General features: G+C 50.0%; 2 protein-coding genes across 10 annotated transcripts in view; one reads left to right on the forward strand and one right to left on the reverse strand.

Annotated features, from left to right (window-relative positions):
* The window catches only part of CD99L2 (CD99 molecule like 2), a 120,272-nt gene extending 114,630 nt beyond the window's left edge, over positions 1-5,642 (forward strand). For 3 of the 4 annotated variants that reach the window (XM_025276564.3, XM_006059674.4, XM_006059675.4), the window contains 2 exons: positions 432-497; positions 2,116-5,642. In XM_025276564.3, coding sequence (XP_025132349.2) covers positions 432-497; positions 2,116-2,180 — 131 coding nt within the window. In that variant the 3' untranslated portion in view covers positions 2,181-5,642. The remainder of the gene's footprint in view (positions 1-431; positions 498-2,115) is intronic. The other variant, XM_006059678.4, reaches the window with a different exon arrangement.
* Positions 5,643-5,886: 244 nt separating this feature from the next.
* The window catches only part of MTMR1 (myotubularin related protein 1), a 61,624-nt gene continuing 51,216 nt past the window's right edge, over positions 5,887-16,294 (reverse strand). For 5 of the 6 annotated variants that reach the window (XM_025276559.3, XM_025276558.3, XM_025276560.3 and 2 more), the window contains 3 exons: positions 14,427-14,540; positions 10,786-10,962; positions 5,887-8,011 (listed from right to left, as the gene is read on the reverse strand). In XM_025276559.3, coding sequence (XP_025132344.2) covers positions 7,850-8,011; positions 10,786-10,962; positions 14,427-14,540 — 453 coding nt within the window. In that variant the 3' untranslated portion in view covers positions 5,887-7,849. Of the gene's footprint in view, positions 8,012-10,785; positions 10,963-13,376; positions 14,154-14,426; positions 14,541-16,294 lie in introns of those variants that run through there. The other variant, XM_025276562.3, reaches the window with a different exon arrangement.

Here is a 16,294-nt window from a genome sequence, read left to right on the forward strand (position 1 = left end):
TTTTCCCACAGGGCCAGGGCTCTGATGAGGTTTCTGGAATTAAGACATGGACTATTGAGTCTCCCCAAGCAGCAGCAGCAGAAGGAGACGTGGGGTGTACTCAGCTTCATAGAGTCCCCAAACTGTGTTTGGACATTAAGTGAGGAGAAAGCCCCCAAACTGACTAGACTGGAGCAGCTGTCAGTGGGTCCTGGCCCTCCACACTGCAGCAGGGACAGACTTCTTCCCACTGTCTGCAGGAGCCCGTCCAGCTGAGAACCCCTGGGCAGGGCAGCACATTTGGGTAGTCCAGGGTTTGGGAGTCTGAGTTCATTAAGGGGCTTGGGCTTTTGCACCATAATGGAGGGCTTGGTCAGGAGTTGTCTGTCCATCATAGCCAGGGACCCTTTGCTTCTGTGTCAATCATAAACTCCACCCTTGGCCTTTTGCAGAGGGTCTCAATGCGGACTACGTGAAGGGGGAGAACCTGGAGGCCGTCGTATGTGAGGAGCCCCAAGGTGAGGACTTCCTAGTCACTTTCAGTTGCTGAAGGCCTCCTAATGGTGGGGCCAGCACCGAGCAGAGCTGTGTTGGGAAAGCAGGGCCTCAGAGGTCTGCATTCCTAAAACTTCCAGCCAGAAAGATGGGCTGCAGAAGTCAGGGGCCCAGCACTCTGCTCTCCCCTGCCAGACTCCAGCCTCCTGACACTGGGCACGCCGGGACCGCAGTCAGGGCCGTCTGCACACTGAGGGGCACCCTGTGAGTGAAAACACACACACTCCCAGCCAAGTGCCCACAGAAGCTTGTGGGGAATCTCTAGATGGAGTCCCAGGCCCTTTCCATTTGAAAACTGCCAAAGGCAAGACAGAACTTGTAAAAAACACAGACCCCATAATGGGAGTCCCTGCCCTCCCCGACCCTGTTCTGTGTTCATCAAGCCCTCCTGGGTATGGAAGCGCCAGCCATGACAAGCTGTGTGGCATCAGGCTTCTGGCCCAGGGTGGCCAACCACTCAAGGCAGATGCAACCTGTGGCCCCAGAATGCCAGCAAGGCAGTCAGGAAAGGCTTTGTGGAGAAGGGGGCAGGCCGCTTTCCATCACCCAAGGCCTGGGGGCTTGCAGGTCAGGGTGGGCGTGAAAGACAGGAGCTGGGGTGTGCCTGTCCTGGGATGGGTGCCAAGGTGGCTGTCTTGTGGGCAGAGGGGCGCCCCCGGGGATGTGATGGGCAGGGCTCCATGTGGTGGCCTAGAATGGTCTGTGGCAGCGCTGCACTGTCTGGATGCAATAGTCCAGAATTTCAAACACGGGAACACAGATTCCACAGTAGCAGTGACTGTAGTCGTTCTTTTAAACTCTTGGCTACCATCATGTGAGTATCGCCATGTACCAGGTGCTGTGTTACATGCTTTATTTAAAATACTCCTCCCAGGGACTTCCCTGGGGGTCCAGTGGTTGAGACTCTGTACTTCCAATGGAAAGGGTGCAGGCTCGATCCCTGGTCGGGGAACTAAGATCTCTTGTGCCTCAAGGCCAATAAAAAGAATATAAAACAGAAGAAATATTGGAATAGATTCAGTAAAGAACATAAAAAAATTATTTTAAAGATTCCTCCCTTCGGAGTTTCCCAGCTGTCCAGTGGTTAGGACTCTGTGCTTTCACTGCTGAGGGCCTAAGTTCAATCCTTGGTCAGGGAACTAAGATCTTGCAAAAAAAAAAAGAAACTCGTCCCAGTTGCTCCAATAGAACCATTCCCAGTTTGGGTGGGTGGTGGTTTAGTCACTAAGTCATGTCTGACTCTTGTGACCCCATGGACTGTAGCCTGCCAGGCTCCTCTGTCCATGGGTTTCTCCAGGCAAGAATACTGGAGTGGGTAGCTATTCCCTTCTCCAGGAGATCTTCCTGACCCAGGAATCGAACCTAGGTCTCCTGCATATTCCCAGTTTACAGGTGAGGAAATGGAGGGCCAGGTGGTCACCGGGTCCCTCCACTCCTTCCTTCTCTCTGGGAGCACAGCAGCTGCCAGAGGCCAATCGTCCAGGACAGACAGGCTGGGAGCCAGGTTTCTGTGCCCAGGGAAGGATGTGGTTGTGTCTGTCTTCATGTGACTCCCTCCTGATGGGCATCTCATGTCCCTAGTGAAATACTCGGCCCTGCAGACGCAGTCCACGGAGCCGCCGCCCCCTGAACCGCCCCGGATCTGAGGAGCCGAGGATGCAAGGCCCCACTCCGCCAGGCAGGCTGTGGGCACACGGGGCCACCGCCGGAGCCCCAGCTCCTTGTTTCATCTGGACCCACGGCTGCCACACCACTCCTTCGATGTCATTGGCTTCTTGTCCTCAGTTTCCCAGACGTAGCTCTGGGTGTTTGTGAGTCTGGCTCATGTGCCCACCCTGCCACTGGGACCCCCAAGAGGCTTGCTGCCCAAATCCGAGGCTGGCCCCGCCAAAAGCCAGGGCCAACCTCGAGTGCCCAGGGTCGATGCCTCCCTAGGCTACCCTGCCCGCAGGCCTTATCAAGCTGGGGAGGGGGGACTGAGCAGAGGGAGGGCCAGAGGATGGGCAGGATTGTGAACCCAGGGCCCTGTGGTCCCCTCCACACTGCACTGACTTGCCCGGTGGGTTTCTGGAAAGGCTGTGGGCAGGGACCTGGCCACGAGGAGTGCACTGGGGAGCACCAGGAGACAGTGCGGGCACACACGCCACACCCGGGGGGGTTTATTTCCATCCCTCTTTCCATCCAGCCCTTACGCTGCTGGGCTCCCTGACTTTTCATTTACTTAAGTGCAAACTTGCATGTCACAGTATCCCCGCCTGGATGTGGAGCAATCTCCTGGATGTATGTGTAGGAAGCTGTGGCTCTCGGGCCCAATTCCCCTATGATGCCAGGGCATGGATGTGGTCTCCAGTCTGACGTGATTAGCTTCAGGAATCACTTATGCTGCAGCATTGCGTTTTATACTTGGGCCGCGGAGGGTTCCCCACCCCACTCCCATGTGTGTTCTTATTTTGGTAGCAGGAGCTACACATGACAGAATGAGCGTCAGAGCCTGAAACATGCCCACTGTCTGCCTGGAGATGTCTGTGGGAGGAGGGGAAGGGGCATGGTCTTGGTGTGGGCACTCATGTGACTTGGGCACACTCTGGTCATCTGCTGGCCTGCCTGTGATGGAGATTGCTTGGGGGCTTGGGGGCACCCAGACTGGAGGGTTCTGTCTGCGGTGGGCTGGAGCCAGGCTGTCTTCCTGGAACTTTTTGTCTGGGCCACGTGTGATCCTGATCCCCACTGGGCGCTGCTGTCAGGGGCTGAGCGAAAGTCTAGAGCCCCCCATCTATGGATGAGTTTGCAGTGTTAGAAAGTGCTTCTGGAAGCCTCATGTGAGTCTGCTTCACATGCTACAGGACGGCTGTATGTCGGCTCTTTTACATCTACCAGGCTAGGACAAGACAACTCTGACTTCTTAGGGAGACAGTTGACATCAGAACAGACCCTGCAGGTCAGACCGCGTGTGCCTCCCTCGTGTGTTCATGTTATGGAGAGCATGTCATGGGCCCCGCGTCACCCGTGTCTGGAGGCTCATGCCAGGCAGGCCAGATTGTGTGTGGCCAGGGGTGAGGAGCATTGAGAAGACAGCAGGAAGTGAGCCGTGGAGGCAGTGCTGGTGAGCTCAGCCCGTCTCCTGCACCTCCCCCGCCTGTCCTCGTGGACTGATATCCCCAGCACCGGTCAGGTGCTGGGCTGGAGGCCACTCTGAAGGACTTTTGCATTGGTAGCCTGCTGTCACCTAAAGAGGGTGACATTGGGGCCCTGGAGTTGGGAGGGATCAGGGCAGCACTCATCAAGTTAGGAGGACCGCTCACCACCGTTTGCAGGCATTTCAGAGAAAGACACAAGGCAGCACTTGTGCATGGTAAGAGGCTCTCCTGGCCACCGGGAAGTTTGGACGTTTATAGAGAAGTCACAGTGGTGACTAGGAAGGGAGCCATGTGGCCTGTGGCATCCTCAGCATGGCTGGGCGCAGTGCCCCCAGTGGGGCACCTTGGCTCTGCAGCAAGGCACATCTGGTGAAGACCCTGAAATCCTGTCAGTGATAAGAGTCAGCGCTCTGTGGATCCATTTGCTCGGTACCACTGACTTGGGTTAAGAGAGACCCACCATGCCCTTCCTTGTCTGTCTCAGTGCCCTCTGCATTGAGCCTGGAGCCCAGCACCCAGCTCTGCGCTGGTGACTGGGGTGTTGAAAGTCACTCAGCCATCCATTTGCAGAGCTTCCATCCTGGGGCCTGGGACAGGGCACTGATGCTTGCTGATTCTTGGGGCTCTCGTAGCCATGTCCACCTGGAAGCTGTATTGACTGGCTTGGGTCCATCCCAGGTGGTAACGGAGGTAGCAAGTATGCTAGAATGGCCAGCTGACCATATCTAATTGCTATCAGCTTAACTGGGGGTGAGATGGGGGACTCAGTGTTTATAACAACTCTGAGCTCCTGAAGGATGGAGGCAGGGCACCCTAGGTGTCACCCAGAGAGTGGCACCAGGCCCACTGCCTTGGCTGCTTGGGGGTTAGTCCCAGTTCTCTTGAGAAAGAAGCGGTGGAGACTGATGGCAGGATCTCCTATACTTTTTCTGTGCTTGTGTTTGAGTATGAATTGTAAGCTCTCTCGTGTTTGCATTAAACAAAGTGGAACCTAACCAATCCCTGGTTCTGCCGGTGTGAAGGCACGCCCTTTGTTAAGTGATGCTTGTTTTCCTAATTCATTATTATGGACCCAAAGGCCTTTCTTGAGAGGGTCAGGGTTCTGGCACTTCCCTTCATGCTGAGCAGCTTAGTGTCAGCCGTCCTGGGGTGGTCTCCTGCATGACGGGGAGCTGAGGCCTGGAGATGTCATGGGGGTAGGGAGGCACAGAGGCAGGCCCCCGACTCACGACTCCTGAGCCCACAGCATTGTCTTCTCCAAAGAAAGCCAGGGTCCACTCGGGTGACATGTGATTGAGCCATAGAAAGGGGAAGGGGCCAGGGTGTGCAGGCAGAGTGGTCTGGAGGTGGAGCTGCCCTTGTCACTCCATGAGGAAGATATGGGGGCCGCTGGGAGGGTCTCACAGTGTGATGGTATTTTGTGCCGTACCAACCTTGTAGTAAAATAGCACCAAGTCCTCTAACCCAAACCCCCATGTGACTCTCCCGTGCAGAAGTTGTGGCCCTCCCAGCCTTGCTGCTGTGTCGCTGCTGGGGCCCCCACACCTGCGTGGAGAAGGACAGGGACATCAGGCCTTAGAAGAAGGGGCCTTATATGCAGGGGCCAGCATGGTTTCATCCAGGCCTTTATAGCTCCCATAAAGGCCAGCACTCCCTCTGGAGACTCTGGGTGGGGACCCTGTGGTTCCCCAGAAGTCTGTCCCATTTAAGGTCTAGGACTCATGGCCTGGAAAGCTGGCCAGGCCTCCTAAGGGCCACACCCGCCTCTCGGGGTTCCAGCCCTGTCCTCACATCTTGAGTGTTTTCTTAAGGTGTTGCCGATTTTAGAGTAGTTACCTATTTCAGCCAACACACTCAAGTCTTAGGATGAATTGCATTTACCACTTAGAAAATGAATTAAATCATGTAAGAGTACTTTACATGTATTGACTGTGTTTGACACATAATAAATTTTTGTGTAAGTAAAATGGACTTTCCTGGTGGCTCAGATGGTAAAGAATCTGCCTGTCAATGCATGAGACCCAGGTTTGATCTCTGGCTCAAGAAGATCCAATGGAGAAGGGAATGGCAACTCCCTCCCATGTTCTTGCCTGGAGAATCCCCATGGACAGAGGAGCCTGGTGCGCTATAGTCCATGGGGTTGCAAAGACTTGAACACGAATGTTTACTAATTTTCCACAAGGGAAAAATTACCAAAAATAAAGACAACAAAAAATGAGACCACGGAGCAAACATTATTTTAATTACAGATTGAAATACAGTGCATCAGATGAGGCAAATATCATACTGTACCAGTCTTTAAAAACCTGAACCATAAAGGTTTTACATTCTAGTACACTTAAATAAAACCGAGAAAGAATTGCTTACATAACAAAACTATACTTCAAGTTGTTTTAGAAACAGTTCTGTGCTAGGAAGACACAAAGGAAATGCTCTATTGTGCTGCTTTGAAACCAAATGGGAGCTTCTAGGGGTCCTCCTAGGGCCCAGCACGTGGAAGGGGGAGGGGTGGAGTGGGGCAGCTCCCTGCAGGTGCAATCCCTGCGGCAGGATAGCTGACCTTGACTTCTCTGGTTCACAAAAACATCATCCAGTCCACAACAAGGTTAGTGGTCTTAGGGCAGCGGGGGGATTATGTATAGATATTTCCAAGGAAAAAAAATGGGTCCCTGTTTGTAAGAAATCCACATATCAATGAATAATCCAGCATACCCATTCATAAATAAGCTTTTAGCTATTCTGGAAGCAGGAATCAAAAGTTACATCAATTAAAATGCAGTTTAGAAACAAATCCCCCAGATGGTAAAAATGGAGAATTTTTTTTAGGTTATCAAATTACATAGAATAAATATGATACCTTACAGATACCAGATAATTTTCTATAAGAATCAGAAGGTTCCAAGTTGAAAAACATCTATTCTCTTAAGTATTTAAGTGTAAAAAAACGTTTAAGAATGTTTTCAAAACTAAGGTCAATATTAGTTGACCAAAGGGCTTTGGGTAGCATCCAGTAATTTGAAACCAACCAGATACTACTATGAAGTTGCACTCAGGTCTCACCCGGTGAGCTCTCCTCCACTCAAAGGCAAGCTTAATTCCTCCGGGGGGATGAGGTCTTGGGGGCTGGCAGGCATGGGCGCAGTGCTGGGCACAAGGAGGAGGAGGGCAGAGTGCAAATGTGCAAGACTCTGACTCGCCACCCAGAGCAGTTCAGAGCTCTAGTGCTAGTGGATGGAGCGTCTGATGGTCAGTGAATGCCTGCTCAGGCTCATGGAGTCCTGGAGCCCAGAGACAGAAGCTGTGAGATGGGCAGGAAAAGGCCCTGAGACCAGGAAACTGAGGGAGGTGAGCGCTCTGCTTTTGGCATCCAAAGTCACAGTGCCGTGGTGGCTTTAAAGTACCAAAATGCAGTGACAAGAATAAACTGAGTTTGAAGGGATCTTGATGAAACGAGAACTATTACTTCAGACAGCAGGTAACAGGTGAGAGAAGACCCGCCTTGACAGTCAGCTGTCAGCAGTAGCAAGGGGCAGGGGACAGGCGCCTGGGCCGCCTCGGGAGGCAGGTCCCACAGTCAGGGGAGGACAGGACACACGGTCTGAGGTGACCACATTCAAATGAACCACAGCAGAGTTCGCATGAGCCCAGCTTGACCATGCTCACCCAGTTCAGTCAAGCAGGTGTCTCCTTCGGTGACTAAACATTTAAAAAAAAAAAAAGGACATAGGAAAATAAAGGTATGTTTCTCTTTTTAAAAAATACCTTATATGTACACACTGGTAACTGGTGCAGCAGGACTGCTGGCATGGGGAGATGGTGATGGTCTGTCTTCCCCAGCCAAGAGTTAATTGTCAGGCCCTAGGGTTTGGCGCTAAGAGCCGAAAGAGGCCCTGGGGCTGGCAATGCAGCCTTTAAAAGGGGGTGGGTTGGTTTTTACAAGGATGTCCCACCTTGAGCCTGAACCCTGCATTCTACTCGCCCAAGGGTCCCCCACGCGGCCCTGGGCAAGTGCTGGCAGGAGGGAAAGACGTGTTGATGGCACAACAGCACTGATGAGAGTGGGGGCCGTCCCCTAGCACAGATCCGTCACTGGTGGGAAGCGCCACCCAGACGAGGCGGGCACAGGGCTTCGTGAGGAACGTCACAGGAGCCCCGCCTGGGCCACAGGGACAGCAGTGTCAGACTGACGTGTGCACGGGTGTCACTGAGTGCGATGGCGAGGAGCCCCGCTCCGACGAGGCTGAGGCGCGCGCCGCCACTTCCCGCTGCAGGTCCTCCACCCGCTTCTGCAGCTCTGCGCGGACAGCCAGCAGCTCCTTGAGGTTCTGGTGGGTGGGCGTCTGCGGGCGGAGATGCGGTCAGCCCAGCCCCGGCCTCCTGACCCTCACCCCCACCTCTGCTCGGGGGCCCGGGGGCCCGCCCTGGGAGCTGTGGCTTGGCTGAGGCATGGGGACTCCGTTCTCCCTCCCAGGGGAGCCAGACTCCCAGAGGGGCTGAGGGCTGGGTGGTCCCCTCTGGGCCTCAGCTGCCACTTGGCAGCATGGACCTCACGCTGCTGACTGAAAACCCTCCCTCCACCGTGAAGCTGTGTTCGGCTTCATGAGTGAGAACAGGCGCGGGCAGAAGGCCCTGGAGAGGGCAGCACTGGGAGAGGGCCCCTTGTCTGTGTTCACAAAACCTCTGGCAGCCTCGCCGGCACCCCTGCCCCACCTCACCCTCCTGGACCACGGAGGGATGAGAGGGGCCTTCCCAGGGTGGAGTTCCACCAGCCTGAAGCTTGGGGTCATGGCTCCCATGCTGTCCTGCACTCAGCTCACAAGCTCTCATCATCACCTGCCACAGCCCTTGTGAATCTCAGCAGACGGGGGCGGGCAGAGTCACCAGCTGAGGGGGCATGGGGTGGGGGTCTGGGTATCTCCCCCTTGGCCCCTGTCTACGATCTCCACAGAAGCCACTAGCCTGGGTCCTGAGCCTCAGCCAGGCCCTGAGATGACATGGACACCTTCCAGGGGCTTCTTCTTGCTGCCCTGAAGGTAAGACCCTGACCTTGTGTGATCTGACCCCAGCCTGCCTCCCCTGCTCACCTTTCACTGGGCCCTGCCCCTACTCCCCTCCTTCATTCTCAAACCTCCCAGGTTTTGGCAGATGCCTTGCATTCGCTGGCCCTTCTGCCTGGAGCTGTCTCTCCTCTGACCCTTTCCACTCACACACTGGGCTTCATCCTGTAGGGACTGGCTGGAAGAGCACTTGCTCTGGGTGGGGGTCCTCTTGGAGACCCCACGGCTACTGGGCCTGCGTGTTTCATCGTGCCCTCCCCAGAGAGTCTGGGAACTGTCCCATTAGGCATGTGAGTAGTGATCACCCTGGTGAAGGAAGAGGGGAAGCAGGGGACAGATGAAAAAGAGACTAGACTGAGAGTGACCAGAGACATGAGCACATGAGAGATTCAAGACAGATGGACAGGGACAACAGGGACAAGCAATTTGGCTAGGTGTGGTGGGGGAGGCACCCAGTGTCTCCAACACAGTAGGGTGCTTGGGAAGCAGCCCAGAAGAGGCTCGGAACTAACTCCTGACTTTGGCCCCAAGAAGGAGGGAGGGGGCGCTAATGTGGGAATCTGATGGCAGAGACCCCCCCAAACAAGGAAAGTTGCCTTAGTTGCTGATTCCAGAGGCCACTGGGGGGTAGGCAAACCTCCTCTCTTAGCCTTGGGCCTACTTGATATGTCCCTGCTGTGGGGGACTTGATTCCACTTGCTTTGTAATCAAGTGGCCATTACTAACCGCCCACCATCGGGGTCAGAGAGAGGAGACCATGCGGGTGAGCACACAGCTTCACACCTGCCCAGGCCGAGACACTCATCTTACATCTCCATGCAGCCTTTTGTTCTGTTTTCTCATCCACTGTTTACATTTAGAAGAAAGCAGAGAAAATGCCCATCTAGGAGCCAGTCACCCTGTGCTGCCATGTATGAGATGAAAGCCAAAAGGGTCCCAAAGGAAATAACACACAAGATGTCAGCAGGGCCCTCCTCCTCAGAGAAAAGAGGCTTGTCCCCACCGCCTCCCCTCTGTCTAGCCCAGCTCCCCGCCCCATCACTGGACACCAGCCTTCCTGCCGATCCCTGTGCTGGTCTCCATGGCCACCCTCCTTGTTCCTGAACTGTGCTGCTAGAGGGAGCTTCCTGCAACCCCAAGGGTGGCTCCTGCAGCCCCCAGGATCAAGTCCAAAGGCCTGGACCTGCGCACCTTGGGTCTCCAACATCACCAAGGCCTGGCCCACTCCCCAACCTGCTCTGGGCCCAGCTGGAGGCCCTCCACTACAGGACTGTCACAGTGCTGACTTTGGAGCACGAGTTGGGAGTTGCATGAGATGTGGGTGCAACCATATCTGATAAGGGGCCAGGTTTGGGAACCATGCTTCTGAGGCAGTCTTTTGAAGGCCACAGCCAACTGTTAAGTGTCCACATGCCTTGGGACTAGTAAGAGGGGTGCTTCTTCATACAGCCATGAGCATAGGGACTGATGGCTTCCTGGCCACGAAATTGAAAACCTGTATTTAGAATACTGACCACTGACGTTGTCTAACTATACTGTTAGGTTTCGTGGGAAAAGGGCTGAGACTATCTCCCTGGTTTCAGATATTCTTAATAAAAGAGCATTTTACAACTCTTAATCAAAGTTGGTGTGTTTACTACTCAAACCATACATTCAGCCCAGGATCTGGGTGTTCAGTAGGTAGAAACGTGCTCCAGCCCCACAGAAATGTGCTCAGTGTGTCTGCGCCAGTGTGGACATGCCGGCTGCCCTCATCGCTCAGATGTGGGAAGCAGCTAGCAGCCCTATGTCCGTGTTAGATGTTTGCCTCATGCATAGTGACAGAAGCTGGGCCCTCAGCGGGGGTGCAGGGGAGGGGCAGAAAAGGTTCTCGGGGCACCGCCTGCCAGCATGATGAGAGGCCAAGGGCAGGGAAAGCGTCCTGAGGAAGGAGGGGCGAGTGAGCAGGAAGCAGTAACTTAACAACACTTCATCAGCTCTGTGCTTTCATATAATTCTACACCATCATCTTTCCTTGGGCAGAAAGATACGCTTTTTTCAAAATGAGAAAAACATACCTGAGGCCTCATTCGTGGATTCCATCGCACGTAATAGTTTACCCATAATTCCAAATGACTCAGACTAGCAACAGGATAGAGGACGTGGTTCTCATAATTCACAAAGAAGGGATTAGAAAATTCATCCAGCTGGCTATTGATATATGACCATAAAGATACAGTCTTTGTAGATACATCCTGAAAACCAAACAAGGAATACAGTGAAAAAAATTCAACTTTCCTTCATATCCTCAAGAGCTTGTATCACGTAGAGAAAAGGAACTTGAATAATGAAGTGAGTTCAAATGATAAAAATCAGGAACATTTATTAAGCCCCACCCCACCCCACTGTGTGCATGACCTCGAGGTGGGGCTGTCTCAAAAACATACTGCTGAGTGAGATGACGTCTGGTGACTGTGACTATGTGAAGGCAGAACGAGAACTTTCTACCAGTTGCAGGATGATGGTGCCCCTATTTAACAATACATTTTTTATTCTTTTTTGCAGCTTGCTCTTGTGACCCTTAATATTAAGGACCATAGATAGAATTTACAGATAATATTCCTTTCACTGGAAAGTCATGACTATCTGGGGCTAAAGCCTTATATAGAGAACATATCATTAAATTATAGATCCCCACCTCCCAATTTTACAGTACATTGTCCAAATGAGAAAATGGTGAGGGCCAGGAGTGCTTTCCACCAATCTGCTGACTACTCCCCAAGTTATCTAGACAGAGGAGATTCAATTAGGACTGTTTCATATTTTATATTTATAAGAAATAGCAGCATTTCAAGGAACCCCAAATAGCCAAAACAATCTTGGAAGAAAAGAACAAATGTGGAAATCTCACACTTCCCAATTTACAAACTTACTGCAAAGCTGCAGTAATCAATACAGGTGGTATTGGCATAGGATGGATAGACATTAATGAAATAGAATAGAGAGTACAGAGAAAAACTGTCACATTTATGGTCAACTGATTTTCAACAAGGATTCCGAGAAAATTCAATGGGAGACTATTTCAACAAACAGTGCTAAGAAAACTGGATAAAGGTTCGATGCATGAGACAGGGTACTCAGGGAGGGTGCACTGGGATGACCCTGAGGGATGAGATGGGGAGGGATGTGGGAGTGAAGTTCAGGATGGGGAACACATGTACACCCATGGCTGATTCATGTGAACGTATGGCAAAAACCACCACAATATTGTAAAGTAATTAGCCTCCAATTAAAAAAAAAAACAACTGGATAACCACATGCAAATAAATGAACACTTACGTCCTGCCACAAACAAAAAGTAACTCAAAATCGATTATATACCTAAACATAAAAGCTAAAACTATAAAATGCTTAGAAGAAAACACAGGCTTAAATTTTCATGACCTTGGGGTTAGGCAATGAAATCTTGGATAAGTTAGACTTCATCAAAACAAAAAACTTGTGTGTTTCAAATGACACTACCAAAAATGTGAAATGACACTGCACAGAATAAACAAGATATTTGCAAACCATATCTGATAAAGAACACATAAGAAACTCTTCTCACTCAATAATAAAAAGACATGTGTGCATGCTGAGTTGCTTCAGTCGGGTCCAAGTCTTTGTGACCCCATGGACTGTAGCCCGCCAGGCTCCTCTGTCGAAGGGATTCTCCAGGCAAGAATACTGGAGTGGGTCGCCACTCCCTCCTCACAGATAACTCAAAAATGGGCAAAGGAGCTGAAGAAACATTTGTGCACAGACATATATAGATGGCCAATAAGCACGTGAAAAGATGCTCAGTATCATTAGTCATCAGAGAAACACACATGAAAATCATGATGAAATACTCCTTCACACCAATTGGGATGGCTAGAATCAAAAAGATAAACAATAACAAGTGTCTACAAAGATGTGAAAACAGGACCCTAAGAAAGACATTGCTTAGGGTAAATGTAAAATGTGGCAACTACTTTGGAAAAAGTCTGGTGGTTCCTCAGGGTTAAGCATAGAGCTCCTGGGTGTCTACCCAACAGAAGTAAAAGCATATGTCTTCACAGAACCTTGACCATGAACATTCATAGCAGCAGTATTGGTAAGAACCACCAAAGTAGAAACAACCCAAATGTCTATCTGCTAATGACTGGATAAACAAACGGTGGCCTCTCCATACAGTGGAATATTATTCACTAATAAAAAGGGAATGAGGCACTGGTATATGCTAATTATCCATGATCTTTGAGAACAGTATGCTTAGTGAAATAAGCCAGACATAGGAAGACAAATACTGTATGATTCCATTTATATGAAATATCCAGAAGAGGTGAATATGTAGAGACCAAAAATAGATTAGTAGTTGCTGGGGCTCGGGGGAGGGGACTAGGGAGTGTCTGCTGATGGGTATGGGGTTTCTTCTTGGGGGGGATGAGAATTTTAAGAAATTAGATGGTGGTGATGATTACACACTGAATATACTAAAAACCACTGAATGGTCCACTTTAAAGGGATTAATTGTATGGTATGTAAATTAGATCTCGAGAGATGATGATTTTTTAGAGAGTACATTTTGATTAAAAAAAAAAAGACCAAAGGAGTTTAAATTCGACATATGAACGATATTCTGTTGATATTTTTTTTCTTTAAAAACAGCTTTATTGAGATAAGTCACATGCCATTGAATTCAATCTTTTTAACTTCCTATAGGCCTGCAGGAATGTGGATTTGATCCTGACATCAGTGGGAAGCCACAGGGAGGTTTCAGGCAGAGGCCTGGAACGTGATGGGACTGAAGTTGGGGAATGCCCATCTTGTTGCTGTGTTTGGATTGAGTGTGGAGGTCAGAAATGCAGGGAGCCAAGCTCACTTCTGGGTAGCTGCCTTAGTCCAGATGCAAGACTGGGGGTTAGGGGGCTTCAACATGCTTGGAGCAGTGAGAAGCAGCCAGATTACAAATCCATCCTGGGGACAGGGCTGCCAGCACTCACTGAGGGACTGAATGTGGCAGCTGGGGTGGATGGGCAGAGGTGGTACTGAGTGGGATGCAAAAGAGAGAGGAACAGGAAAACAGCATTTAGATCCCTTAGATGGACGAAGTCACCTAGACGGAACAAGAGGAGGACCAGGGCCTGTCCAGGTGACTCCAAGTTTAGAGATGGATTAAAAGGGAAAATACTGAATGGGGAAGGCCAGCGAGGTTGGGGAGAAGCACAGAGGTTGTGGGGTGAGGGAGTCGTCAGCTGTGGGGAGGCTGCTAAGAGAGGGGGAGGTGGGCACCGGGGACCTGCTCTTTTCTCCTAAGTTCTCAGATATTCCACCAGCAGAAGTCCTTTTCTCTGAACCAGAGGACACTCGTGAAACTGCCTTCTCCCAATGCTTCCTCACTTTTGATCATCTCTGTCTTTTATCCCTAAGTGAGGAGAAAAGGAAGAGGTAAATCTAATGGAGAAGCTTGATGGAAAGCAAGTTGAACTTGCTACCTTGAGAGAATGGGCTAGAAGATTAGACACATGCACTGGGGCTGGTGAACCCGGGGAGGGCATTTAGTGCCAGCCCTCCATTTACAGACAACAGAGGGAGGGTGAGACCCAGTGTCCTCTCCATTCAGCCCCCCTTCTACAGTGGCATGTAAGGGACAAGGCCCTCCAGCAGTCAGGAAAGCCAGGGAATATAATACACTTACCTCTTTGAGTCGTTGCTGTTCACAGTTGCACAAGAAAGTCCCAAAGAGACAACTATAAAGGTGATCCAAAATTGTAATCAAGAAGAATTCATTAAACTCGAATGCTGAAGGAAACTTGAGAGAGAAATAAGGTTTAGTTTTCAAGTTCAAATTCTAGAACAAACTGGTCAAAGGCTGCTAAGCTACAACTTGGAATACAGTCAAACATGAAAAGGAAAACTGGCCCATGTAGAACTTAATTAGCTGTAGTTTCCAGTTCAAGCTTATAGGTCTGGCAGAGAAACAACCTGAAGCAACAAAAACTGGCGTGCTTTTCAGTGCCTAAGAAAGCTTATGGGCTTCCATTTCTTGCCATGATGATGGAAGAGCCTGCATTCGCCCTTCTGCCAGAAACAACTAGCGAGCGGGACACTCGGCAGGGCCATGGGACTGTGATGACTCCCCGGCCCAGAATGGAAACCAGTGAGATAAGTCCTACTGTTGTCCTAGCTTCCCCTCTGGGGGCACATTCTGAGTGAAGAAAGTTGGAGGGGGTGTCCCAGGGAAGCGATTCAAGAAGAAATACAATGTCTTGGCAGTATATAACGTAAAAGGGGTAACACCACATGACCAAGTGGGGTTTGTCTCAGGAATGCAAGGCTGGTTTAAGATTTGATGATCAAGGTTACTAAAAAAATCTATTATCGTAATTCACTATATTGTGGCTCAGCTGGTAAAGAATCCACCTGCAAAGTGGGAGACCCAGGTTCAATCCCTGGGTTGGGTAGATCCCCTGGAGAAGGGAAAGGCTATCCACTCCAGTATTCTGGCCTGGAGAATTCCATGGACTAATAAGTCCATGGGGTTGCAAAGAGTCGGACATGAATGAGCGACATTCACTTTCACTATACTAACAGAATATGGAAGAAAACCACATGATACTCTCAGTTGCCATCTTAGCTTATTCTTCATGGGGCTTAGCACAATTCCAGCAAAGAATGAACACTGCCAAGAGGTTCTAGCCAGTAGCTGACATTTAGTAGCCATGATAGAGATGCTCTGCAAATGGTAACTACAGTCCTAGCAACAGGTATGTACTGGGAGCTGACCTTGTACCAGAATTCTAATTTAAAAACATACTGAAATATTCATAACCTATTCAATGAAGCAAGGCCAGTTAGAACAAAACCAAATAGAACTACCCAGCATATTTTTGTGTGTCAAGTGTACTTTAAAGATCTATTCCCTAATCAGAGATGTTTGCACGCTATTGCAACTAATTATGTCATCTGTAGAGTGACAACCAGGGTCACCAATAGAAAGTTTATTTTTGAAGCTTATCTTTAGCACTTTACTAGGCCAGAGACAAGCTTCTCAATTAGAAACAACGGTCAACACAGGACTGTCCAGACTCCATCAAAAATTGTTATTTTCCTCACTAGGCAAGCAGAAGTTCTGCTCAGCTGCCACAGATTAAGACTTGTCTCTCTCTACATTAAGGACTGCTCTCAGAAAAACACACAACTCTCTTCTGGGAGCCCCATCAAAATACCACTTCTTTAGAAACCTCTGGAAACTAGCTATGGATATTGTTCTAATGTTCTTAGAGGAACTAAATCAATGATGAACTAAATAAAATAAATCAGGCCAAAATATTCAATATAGCTCCTGGTTAATCCTGTCTCAGTCTTTAAGGTTGCTCCTTGCAACTCTGTAAATGGCCTCACGTTCCAAATGGCTGTCTTTTAAAAGGCCAAGTACATTGTGTCAATTCTTCGTAGTATTTTTCCATGAAGCTTGGTTATATTCTATTAATAAGTTATTGGCACCAAGAAATTTATGAGTTTTAAGCAAAATATAAGTTATGTATATTCTGAAGCTTTATTAAA

Source organism: Bubalus bubalis, chromosome X (genome assembly GCF_019923935.1).
Source record: "Bubalus bubalis isolate 160015118507 breed Murrah chromosome X, NDDB_SH_1, whole genome shotgun sequence".
Lineage (NCBI taxonomy): Eukaryota > Metazoa > Chordata > Mammalia > Artiodactyla > Bovidae > Bubalus > Bubalus bubalis.